The sequence below is a fragment of the Callorhinchus milii genome, unplaced genomic scaffold (assembly GCF_018977255.1).
Source record: "Callorhinchus milii isolate IMCB2004 unplaced genomic scaffold, IMCB_Cmil_1.0 Scaffold15, whole genome shotgun sequence".
Taxonomy (NCBI): domain Eukaryota; kingdom Metazoa; phylum Chordata; class Chondrichthyes; order Chimaeriformes; family Callorhinchidae; genus Callorhinchus; species Callorhinchus milii.
The window spans coordinates 3,274,326-3,286,380 of record NW_024704756.1 but is presented as its reverse complement, the minus strand read 5'-3'; the positions used below and the strand labels follow the sequence as shown (position 1 = coordinate 3,286,380).

Sequence of the window (12,055 nt, the reverse complement as noted above, 5' to 3'; positions counted from 1 at the left end):
TCACTCTCTCACACGCGCACACGTGCTCACTGCGCAGGCGTCTCACTCCCCCTTTCCGCGCGCACACGACATGCTCACTGCGCATGCGCCGCTGCCAGGTGCCGCTGTGAGCGTTCCCAGGTTGGGCGGGTTTCACGCCCAATCGGGCGGGTTGTTCCTCCGCTGCGCGGGGCGGGGGGGGATAAACGGCTTTGGGCGGGTATTTCAATTTTTTTAAAAAAAATTTAAACTTGCAAAACTTTTTTTTTCCCTTTTTCCCCCCCCAGAAAAGAAACCTTTGAAGACCTTTTCTTCTGACACAGTTTCAAAAGCACTGAGCTAAATTAGCCTCGCCGCTAACTCACCCGGCGAGGGTGGAAATCGACGCTCCGTATTGGGCTACTTTTGGGCTCGTATTTGTTGGACTTTGGGCTACAAACGGATTTCTGGCCACTCATGGTCGCCCTCCTGTGAGCACTCCTCCAGCACCGAATCAGGGGGAGAGAGGAGGGTTGGGTAGAGGAGGGTAATGGGGGAGGGAGGTACCGTTGTCTTCCTTTGAGATGAAAGGGATCCGAAGAAATTCGAGGAGCGCTGGAGAGAGAGAGAGGAGGGGGAGGACTACAACTCCCGGCAGCCCTCGCGCCACGCGACGGGCAGTGACAGTGACGTATATTGGAGGCGCCCCCCGGTGCGAGCGGCGTGAGCATGGCAACGGCGGAGGGCGAGAGCAGGCCTGCGCTGGAGATGGTGAGGGCTAATGGCGGCGCTCCCGCGCGGGCCGGCAAGAGGAAAGTCGTGTGGCCGCGGCGTGGATAGAGAGACCAGGACGTGTGTGTCTGGGGTTTGCAGGCTGGCTCTGGGCTTGTGTGGGGGAGGGGGGGAGAGGAGGCCGGGATGATCCCAGGGCTCTCCCTGGGGGCAGGAATTCCATCCCACTTAATTTATTTAGTGTTAGTTGGTCAGACTCCAGCAGTTACCCCCCACCGCACACTCTGGGGTCCCCAAGCCTTGGCTCTCGCCAGTCTGCGCCTGGTGTGGGGGGTGGGGGAGGAGGGGAGACAGACAGAGAGAGAGAGAGAGAGAGAGGGCATTCCAACAATCTATCCCTGGGGTTTCCATGTGTGGGTTGGGAAGGGTGGAGGTCCTTCCCGTCTTGGTTTGGATGCTCTCAAACTGGGTGATGGTTTTTTCCGCGTGGTTCAGACGCGCGGTTGCCCCCCCCCCCAAAAAAGACCGAATCACATTCATTTTCTTTTCGATCGGTCCGGGCGAGGATGCCCGGCGCGGGCGGAAACCCCGTCACCGCGCTCAAAATGAGTATTCGTACCGGACTGGTAGTTCCACGTACGCCAACGGCACCGACCGCACGGAATTGTGCGCGTGTGTGTTTCGGTTCTGATGACGATCGACTCGTTGGCAGGATTTGGAAGGTTTGACCAGTCATTGGGGACCGGGACTCACCTGCCGTTCACGCTGCAAGCCAAAGCCCTAACGGGTAGGATGGTCCCAGCTGGACAAACAGCGGGAAAGCTTGCCGGACGGTGCTCTCGATGGCAAGCTATGCGGTGTTAGCTGGTTAGACTCCAGCAGTTACCCCGGTGCACATTCTGGGATCTCCAATCGCGGCTCTTGCCCACCTGCACCTAATGCTTTCTCGAATTAGGTAAGCAGGATGTATCCCTCCGGGGAGAGAATGCGCATTCCAACAAATATCCCTGGAATTTCCATGTGTAGGTGGGATGCATGGGATTTCTATGTTATGCTATGGCCATTGGAGTGAACACAGATCGACCAGCATCTAATAATAATATTAGATATTACGGCCATAGCATATTTTCACACTTGTCGGTCACCTTTGGCCAATATTGGTAACTGCAACGTTGTCAATAACTTTGTGTGAGTAGTTACATGGGACTAGATTGAGCCATTTAGCAGTGTCTTGGATCATGAATGGGAATGAATGAACTGATCACGTTGAAATGTCTCTTAAGCGTCCTCTCAAGTAATTGCTGTCAAGTCTAGTGACTTCATTGTGTCTCTCAAGTAATTGCTGTCAAATCTAGTGACTATACTGTAAGCAAATCAGACTGCTACTTGTATTATCAAAGGGCCAGCCACGCACCATGATGGTGAATTGCTAATTCATCTCATCTCCGCAACATTGTTCATCTCGCCCCCCCCCTCCGCCCCACCCACCGTGCAGCTGAGACCCTTATCTTCACCCTCGTCATGGCCCTACTCTGGACCCCCAGCTCCACCCAACACAAGTTGCAGACCATCCAGAGCTCTGCAGTGTCTCTCTCTGATGTCCACACGCAAATTGTTCTTGATGTGTCTTTTCCCCAAGAGTCTGCGGGTGGCGGTGCTGAGCTGCAAACAGCCGTGTTACTCTGCAGGGCCGCCTCTAGGGGATTAGTGGTACTGCAGCTCTCCGTGCTGAGGGGGAATCAAAACATTCTGTTCATCACAAGTGATCCGAGTTGTTTTATGTGGATGATTTCTGGCAAGCACTTTGGAACCCGTGATACTGGAATTAGGCTGCAAATGTATGCTCTAATGAAATACTTTGTTCTAATGGCGCATGCCAAGTCAGTTGATTGTGAGAATCAGGCTGGCTCCAGTAACCACAAGATCTCGCCAATACACATGTGCCGAGAGGATTACTGAGACCATTGAAGATGGGGGTTACGGAGATGCCACGTGCTGTCTTGTGATAATCTGTTTTAATAGACTGTTTGAGCTCAGCTATATTGTTGTTGACTGAGTGAAGTAAGGGTCTGTGCTGTGTTCTGGAAGCACTGAAGGAATGTGATAGAGATCTGTGATTAGTCTCACAGTCATAGAGGCATAGGAGGGGGGAGGTCTACATGCTGTTTAATAGCTGTTAGCGGTATCTGCATTATACTATAGTCCTGATCTGGGACCACTTTGCAGGTCAGGTAGCATTTTTGGTTCTTAACAGTAGTTTCTTAACAGTTCTTAACAACAGTTTTGGGTCGATGACCTTAACTTTCCTCTCCAAAGATGCTGTCTAACCTGCTGAGTGTTCACAGCCACTTCTGTTTTTATTTCAGATTTCCAGCATCTGCAGCATTTTGCCTTCTGGTCCAGATCTGTTTGTTATAAGAACCATGCCGTTTGTCTCCATCTCTCCCAGGTCCAGGCAGATGGCTCTGATGACTCCAGCATTACGTTTGTATTGCACGAAGAAGACCACACTGTTGGGAACGCCCTGCGGTACATGGTTATGAAGAAGTAGGTGTTTCTCCTCCCAGTAATAAACTTTGTTTCAAATTGGGAAACTAGCTAGATAGCTTACACCGAACAGCAAACCGTATTCCAGTAAATCCCACAAGAGAATAACTGAAAAGAATAATACTGTTGTTTCTTTCAAAAGGAAAAAAACCCTGCACAGAACTGCCACATGTGTGGATTAAAACTGGTTCTGTGTTTGTATTGAGAGAGGAGATTGTGGTTTATTCTCTAAAGGGTGCAAAAGGCTTCTTGGTTGAGCAGGGTTGGGAACCATTGGGTATTTCTAGACACACAGGTTTGTGGTTTTAAGGAAAAAAAATGGTCCGTCAGATTTTCCAGTTTTCTCCAAATTAAGGAAAATGAATTCCCTTTCTTTTCTTCGCGTGTGTTTTTTTAAAAAATTGTATTCTGAATGTCAGAATTGTCTGACTTTCAAATTTCACACTGCATATGTGCAAGCATCGCTGGTGACATTGTTTCCTATGTATTAATAATAATACATAATAATAATACTTGCATTTGATGTAACACCTTATCATTTTGTCAAGATGTCTCAAAGTGCTTCCTTCACAAAGTTTATGTAAAGTGCAGTGACTTTGTATTTCGGAGGTGAACGCAGCAGCCAATTTTCACACAGCAATGTCCCACAAACAGCAATGAAGTGAATGACCATTTTTATTTGGGGAATTGTTAGCCAGGACATCGGGGGAAACTCCCTTCTCTTTCCAAATAGGGCCATGGGATCTTTAACTTCCACCTGAACAGGCAGACAGGATCTCAGTTTAAAGTCTCATTTGGAGGATGGCACCTCTGACAAACAGCAACAACAACATGACATTTATAGAGCGCCTTTCACGTCGGGTGGATGTCCCAAAGCGCTGAACAGTCAGGTGTCGGGGCTCAAGCATGGGGGAGGGCTGGTGTAGGGGTGAGGGAAGGCAGAGAGATGGGAGGGAGACCAAAGGCACGGTCGAAGAGAAGGGTCTTGAGACCGGCCTTGAAGGAAAAAGCAGCAGCACTCTCTAAAGGGTACAGAGGGGCACAATATGTTTTGGATGCTGGTGAGCCGGGGGGCGCGGGGGGGAGGAGTAGGGGTAGAAGATGTTCATTACCGAGAGAAAGAGGCCAGATTACAAAATGGGGGAATGGGAAATATTGTAGTTTGTGGTTGGTTACCTTGGGGTAAAGATCCTGGGTGATAGAGTGGGTGGAGGTGATGTCAAACAATGAGGAAGTTTTTTTTGCATGGTCTGTAGGATTGAAGGTCGCTCTCTCATTCCATGTTCTCTTAAGTTCTTTCACAGTAAGGAGATACAGTAAGTAATTTTGATGCTACTTGTTTGTGTGCCACTCGTGTGATTGTGCTTGTGACTGAACAGCACTAGCCTCAGGATGTGAGTGCACCACAGAAGCAGAGAACCAATTTTCTGTTCAGCCATAGCTTGGACCTACTGTGGTCCTGCCGAATCAAAGCTATAACCTTGTCACAGCTACATAACCCGACTGAGCTGGAACCCACATTCACTAGCCTTTGTCTGGATGTGAAAGTTGATGTAATAATAACTTGCATTTGATACAGCGCCTTATCACAAAATATATTGTAAAGTGAATTGACTGCACATTTTGTGGGCAATACACAGCAGGCAATTGTGTACAGCAGTGTCCCACAAATAGTCGTGGATTTAGTGACCACATTTTTTTTTCAAGGGCTTATTACCCCCGGAAAAGCGATCCGCCAATCGACTAACAACCGGGTTCCTACTTACTGTTAGGTAAACAGAGGTGTGTGGAGTAAGGAAACTTGCCCAACGTTTTGCTCTGCCCGGAAATTGAACCCAGGTCCTCTCGCTTGCGAGGCAAGTGCTTAACCGCTCTAACCACTAAGCTGCAGAGTGAGAATGAGACTATGCTAAGATTCACCTCTTTGGCTCAGGCATATAAGAAGTATCTATTAGCTGATTCCACTGTGTTCTTACTGTTAAGAACTTGGAGAAATTCCACATGTTAGAATGGTGCTTGATTTAAAAATTACATAAACGCTAAGAGATTACTTTTCGAAAGCAGAGCTTTTTAAGATGTGCATTTGCTTAACCTTGGTTTTGTATGAACTTTTTCTCAGCCCTGAGGTGGAGTTCTGTGGCTACAGCATCACTCATCCCTCAGAAAGCAAGATCAACTTTCGAATTCAAACAAAAGGTAACGTCCGTGTTTGATTTTCATTGTTTCCTCGCTGCTTTATGATTCTCCAGCACTTGAGGAGAGCTGAGCACTGAAATGAAACCAAGGTGCGCAAGAGGCTGGAACACAGTCAACAGAAATGGTTTTAGCCTGGTGCTTTTGGACAAAATTTGGCTGTAAATCAGTACGCACATTAATACTAATCCCTGCATTTGGTATAGCAACTTATCACGTCGCTCAGTGTTTCACAGCACTTCGCTTCACAGGATATATAACCAGTTAAATTTGACGGATTGTTGGCCAGGGTATTCGAAAACACACATTTGTTACACTTTACAGTAATATAATCCTTGCATTTGATATTGCGCCTTATCATGCCGTTGAGATGTCTCAGAGCGCTTCACAGAAAATACTGTAAAGTATAGTGGCTGCGAGTTCTGTGGGCGAAACAATGCGAGTGCCTCCCATTGCCATATCAAGTGCAAGGATTATTATTAAATGTTTCAGAGAAGATAGTTCCAGTGGGGGAGGCACTGTTACTGTGATATAAGCACAATGGGTTGAATGACCTTCTGTGCTCAGATTTCTGTGATTCATTCAGCAGCTTCATTCAATTACTTTTATGTCATTACCATTATGTCATTGGAGTCCTGTAGCTCAGTGGTTGAGCACTCGCTTTGCAAGCGAGAGACCTGAGTTCAATTCCAGGCAGGGCGAAACCTTGGGCAAGTTTCCTTACTCCACACGCCTAATAATAATCCCTCCAAAACCAAAAACAATAATAAATTGGTCATTTTCAATCCACGACTGTTTGTGGGACATTGCTGTGCGCAATTGGCTGCCGCGTTCGCCCACAAATATACAGTCAATTCACTTTACAGTGTGTTCTGTGAAGCGCTTTGGGACGTCCTCCCGACGTGAAAAGCGCTATATCAAATGCAAGGATTATTATTATTATTATTACCAGCATCAGGCACATATAAATGAATGAAGATGATTGTGGCATGTTTAAGCTTGGTTCTTATTGCCAGTTCCTCTCTTTTTTTTAATGTGGGATTTGGAGTCTCCACTAAATCGTGATGTAGTCGAACCCTGTTAGAATGCAATCATAATAGCACAGCGTGTGGGCTCCAACATTTACTTACCAAAAAGCTACATGAAAGCAAGAAGTTGTATTGTTAAGTGATGACTGCAATGCCACTTCACCCATTTATTAATGAGTGCTAAGCTGCTGGCCTTTTGAAGCTAGTGTCTATCTGCACATATGCAGAGTAATGCATAATTGCTGACCAGCAACTTCTCCCTGTGATAAATCTAGTTGGAAATTTATGAACTTTTCCCCACACCCACCCCAACTGTGGAGCTCCACTGTANTTTTTTTTGCTGGGTTTTTAACATGCTTTCAGCCACTCAGCCACCAAAACTATGAAACTCTCTTCCTCAGTCTCTCTGCCTTGCCTCCTCCTCTGTTTTCCCATCACACCTCAAGACCTTCCTCTTCGACCGTACCTACTTTCCTCGGCTCAGAGTCAAGCTCTTCCACTGTTAAGCACTCCGGGTCGCTGCCCGAGTAAAGACCACTATATAAATGCAAGGTGGTGTTGTCTTGGCGCACTGTAAGACCAAGAAATATAGACTGCAGAGGATGAAACAGAGACATCAGTTTTACATTTATATAGCTCTGTTCAATCCTGCCAAAATTATGGCTGATGTTAAAGAAAGGCAAGCGCAAGATAAAGAGCCAAATCCCCCAAAGGCAGACTTGCCTGCACTGGAGAGAGATGAGAAGATATCCTGAATGTGTTTCCATGTTTACTTCTGGATCCTGGTTACCTTTATGCTAAAGCCTTTTGACCTTGACATTTGCGAGGAGCAGATGTGAGTGCATTCTGAGTATTGATGATTGAGCCGTATCTCAGTTTGGCGATCTTTAAAATCCACCTGAACAGGCAGACGGACCTTGGTTTAATGTCTCATCCAAAGGATGGTACAACCAACAACACAGTGCACCCCTAGAACTGCATTGTCGACCTAGACTGTATGAGTTCAAAGTCTTATAATGCCTTACCTTCTAGTGTACCCGTCCCCATTTTTCTCCCCTCTCCACTCATGGATCCTGTTGTGTCAGGAAGAGAAACTCGGCCTTTATTTTATCGGACCCAGTAGCTAGTGTCACAGTTGATCCACTTTATGGTATATTCTGCGAAGTGCTTTGAGACGTCTCAACGACATGATAAGGTGCTATATCAAACGCAAGGATTATTATATATTATGGGTAAAACCTGAAGCCTTTCTTGACAAGCATCTCGAGAACATAAAACACATCCGAACGCATGGATTTTTTTTAATAAAAAGGTTATTCAGCCCATCAAGCATGTTCCTTCCACAAGCCTTAACGCAAACCTTCTACCACTGACGGACTCCACACAAGTCTCAATGTAAAAAAAAATTCCTATTTAAAAGAAGTCAAGTTAATTTTAAAAAATTTTTTTGAAAAACCAACACACATGGAACACAGATGTATTTTAATCTATGTTCCGATTTGTATTTTTAAACTGAATTTATCAAAAAGCATTTCAACATCCTGGACCGAGGCATGATACCAAGCTTCCTGTTCAGGGACTTGGCACCACGTCTTTTTGTGAATGATTCTCACTAGTCACCTGCATATGCTCTGCTATGAACTCCTTGCCTTTGTTTATTGATTTACGCTGTACTCAGCAAGATTTGTTTTGAACCCCTCTGTCCTCTGGATCAACCTGATTGTGCATATTGTGATTAATCTAATTTATGTGTGTGTATTGCAACATCCGCCACTTATATTCTGACCCATACTAAGCTCTGTATCTTGCAGATCGATTTCAAGATCCTCTCACTCATCTACAAATCCCTTCATGCCCTGGCACCTCTGTTCCTTTCTGACCTGCTTTTTCCCCACTCCACTACCTGCTGCCTCTGCTCGTCTGGCTCTGGTCTCCTGCTTGTACCTCATTCCTCTGCTCCACTATCGGTGACCGCGCTTTCAGCCACTACACCCCAAAGCTATTGCCTCTCTCCCACAATCCCTCTGAATTGCCCCCTCCTTCCACTCTTGCAGATCACAATTAAGACCTTCCTTTTCAACAGTGTTTACTGTTTACTGGGATGTTCGCCATACGTGAAAGGCGTTATATAAAATGTAAAAGCGTATTGTGTTGTAAGTCCGCAAGGCCTGGAATATACCCATATTTGTAGGAGTTTGCAGGAAATGGTGGATGGATTGAGATGTGGTTCTAAATGCTTTATGGAATCTAAAGGGTTACTGATTCTTGTGTTGCGAATTTCTTTACAGCAGGGATTCCAGCTTTAGAGCCTTTCCGGAGGGGCCTCAGTGAGTTAATGACAGTCTGTCAGCACGTGCTCACTACATTCGAGGTAAGTCTCCGTTTTGTTTATCTGTGGCTGCAGCAGTGAGGCTGGGACTTTTGGCTTTTGAGGATTAATAATAACATCATAAAAAAAATGCAAGGATTATCAATATCAGGTGTCACCAACGGGCCGTGGCATTTCAGCCTCCTAATGTAAAATTTATTTTAGAATGTATTCCCACTGCACCAAGCTCCGTGAATCTATCATCGTCACCTGGCTCCACTGGCTCCCCATCTCCCAGAGGGTAAAGTTCAAAATCCTCATCCTCGCTTTCATAGCCACCCCCCGCATGGCCCTGCTTCTCCCTATCTCTGCGCCTGTTCCATGTCAGCCTTTGGCATTCTATCCTAAAGTTTCTTGCCTTCTTCAAGGCCCCTCACAAGGCTGTCCTCTTCGACCCCGCATTCGGTCACCTTCCTACCCCCACCCTCCCTGCCTTCTACTCCTCCTGATCCCAACCCCCAGCTCGGGTGCAAATTCTTAAATGTCCAGCGCCTTGGGACGTACCCCAAACTGACCTCCTAAATATAATCGCTCTTCTCTCTGCGCTAGCTCAGAATGAAAATCATTGCAGATGAATACTGAACAGCTATCCTAGTCAGAGAGAATGATAGTTATGAGTTGCTTAATGTTAGGTTAGCTGTGTGGATATCTAAGCAAAGATTTGGAGATGGAACTTCCTCCAATGGGCTCACTGGTTAAATATGGAGTGGTACAGAGCTGAGGTACACAAAGCAGGAAAGTTCCAAGGTCAGTTCTGAGTTCACCTGGAGCAGTGGAGGAGACACTAAATTGGCCTCCACATCTTTGTGTTAAAGGGATGGGGGTGTGGAGGGAACAAGCAAGGGTTCCTGTTTCTTGTCCCTGCCCGATGACCTTTCCTCTCTTCCCCATCACTTAACAGTGGTGTACTCTCATGTGTGACAAATGCTGCTATAGCTTTACATTGAGCACGTGTGGATTTGAGGTGCACTCAGAATCTTGGCTTTGAAGCCCCAATCATCGTATATCCTGCCAACACTCGTTGGTCTCGGCTCCTACGTGAAGAGCGACCGACTGGACAAGACATTGGGGAGCTGAGCTGAGCCGAGCCGGTACCGATGGAATCAACCATGGCACAATTTGCTACAAATTACAAATGAAAAACAATGACCACAAATGGATTTGGTTTAAATTTTAATGCTTCCAATTGGAAGAAAAATGTTGTTTTGTTCATTTACATTGAAAATTCAGTGAAAGGAATTGGAGCTGGTACAGAATGGCAGTGGTGGTCAATGCATTTAATGCCTAATCCTCATGCTGTACAAAGAGCAGTACCTAAGCTGAGGCGCTCAAAATTGACCCGCTCTTAGCGTAGTCACCGCTGTTTACTAACTAATCCTTCTTGATCTTCCACGTGCGACAGAATTGTATACATTATAGTTTTTTTTATTAACAATTTGTAAAAAAAGTGCATATAATTAATACAAACGTACAAGACAGTTGGAGCGAACGGGGGGAGCCCAGACCTGGCAAGAATAAGCAATTGAGACCGCGCCTTCTCATTTTTTTGCTTCACAGCAAAAGTTGTGCTTCGATTCCGTTTTCAGCAAGTTTGCGTGAAGACACTTGTGCGAGGTGTAAACGCTTGCTCACAAAGAGCAACCGTGTCAGGCCATGAGGGCAGAGAGGTGATGGGAAGTGACAGTCAGGAATGGTTGCTTACAACCATTGGCTGATCATCAGCTGATCTGGAGCTGAAAGTCAATGTAAAGCTATGGCAGCATTCGTCACGCATGAGAGTACGCCACTGTTAAGTGATCCGAGATGCCGTCTGGCTTGAAGGACGCTATATAAATGCAAGTAATTGTTGTTGTAGGGATAGGGAGTGCTTATTCTCCCTGATAGAAAAAGATTACTTCCTCTGTTCCATCAGCCGGGCACAATGCATTTCAATTTCATCCCAATAACAAGGGTTATTTTCTCATTCCAGACCAGTGTGAACGAATACAAAGAGTCTTATGAACCACAAGAGGAAATGGAACAACTTTGATACCAGTTTTGAAAATACAACAATATTGTACATAATTTTGATTTAAAAAATAAACATTTTTAAAGAGATAGTTGACAATTGGAATAATTCTCGTGGGTGTCTCAGTCACACAAAGTACTTGCTGCTGTTTTTTGTTACTGAATACCAAGTTATGTACAGGAACTGATTATACAACTGTGTTGTGTATGGGGGGAATGTTGTTTGTCAGCTACTCAGGATGTGGTATAAGAAAACCTGTCCATGTGGGTGTATAGGGACATAGTCTAAGATGACACTCCAGTGCAGTCCTGCGGGAGGGCTGCATTGTCAGAGGTGCTGTCCTTGGGATGAGACGTTAAACCGAGGTCCCGTCTGCCTATTCAAGTGGACGTTAAAAGATCTCGTGGCACTATTCGAAAGGAGAAGGGAGTTTCTCCCAGTGTCCTGGCCAACAATTCTCCACATAAAATTGGTCATTACAGCAAATCCTGTAAAGTGCCTTGAAACATCCTGCTGACGTGAAAGACACTATATCAAATGCAAGAATTATTATTGTTATTACTTTAGCTCACTAGCCAACTAATGGTTCTAGTAGCAAAAGCCAGGGTGCGAAATGGAGCAGATGATGTAAATGGAGCAGATGTAAAGCTAACAAACAGCTGGGTATCTTCCCAAGAAGCACAAAAAAATGTGGTGAAGAGTATGCCTTCTCTCTCTCTCTCTCTCTCCACCCGTCCCCCTCACTTCATGTTGCATGCTTGTTTTAGTGTGAATATTAGAAGGTATGAAGTGAGCCCCCCCACCCCCCCCATGACCCTCTCTATTGATATTATTATAAGTTTTGAGAATATTTTTATTTTTCAATCATGCTTTATTCAAGTGCAGACCCTGCGGCCCCTTGAGCCCAATCAATGGGATAATTTGGCCAAGTCTGTGAATGTTTCATACATTCACCTTAATGGAGTGGAATGGAATTTAATTGAGATTAGTGTCCCTTTTACTGTGATTAACCCAGTGTGTTCTTCAGCTTGTTTTCCGCACTTCTCCTTTGTTGAGAAGCCCATCAGCCATTTAAGTTAGCTGTTACCTATCTGAACATGTTCATCCCAAGCGATTTCTCAATGCCCTTTACTCAGGACCATTTCTTTACAGGTTTCAAGTAAGGCTTAATTCTGATATACAAAAGAACCTTAAGTGCAACTAAAATCCTTTGTGGTATTT

At 45.5% G+C, this 12,055-nt stretch overlaps 1 protein-coding gene across 2 annotated transcripts; it reads left to right on the top strand.

Moving 5' to 3' along the window:
- The first annotated feature begins 486 nt into the window (after positions 1-486).
- Positions 487-10,916, top strand: polr1d (RNA polymerase I and III subunit D). 2 transcript variants are annotated; one of them, XM_007891379.2, is made up of 5 exons: positions 487-729; positions 3,140-3,237; positions 5,357-5,433; positions 8,747-8,829; positions 10,796-10,916. In XM_007891379.2, exons 1-5 carry the CDS (start codon positions 688-690, stop codon positions 10,853-10,855), a joined length of 360 nt encoding a protein of 119 aa, XP_007889570.1. In that variant the 5' UTR covers positions 487-687; the 3' UTR covers positions 10,856-10,916. The 2 variants fall into 2 exon arrangements, with proteins under 2 accessions (XP_007889570.1, XP_007889577.1); XM_007891386.2 differs by having other exon boundaries at positions 8,750-8,829; positions 10,796-10,871.
- The last annotated feature ends 1,139 nt before the right edge of the window (positions 10,917-12,055 follow it).

Coding starts and splice junctions, on each gene's coding strand:
- polr1d (XM_007891379.2), top strand. CDS start 688: ATGGCAACGGCGGAGGGCGAGAGCAGGCCTGCGCTGGAGATG. Junction 5,434..8,746: donor CTTTCGAATTCAAACAAAAG/GTAACGTCCGTG, acceptor ATTTCTTTACAG/CAGGGATTCCAGCTTTAGAG. Junction 8,830..10,795: donor ACGTGCTCACTACATTCGAG/GTAAGTCTCCGT, acceptor TTCTCATTCCAG/ACCAGTGTGAACGAATACAA.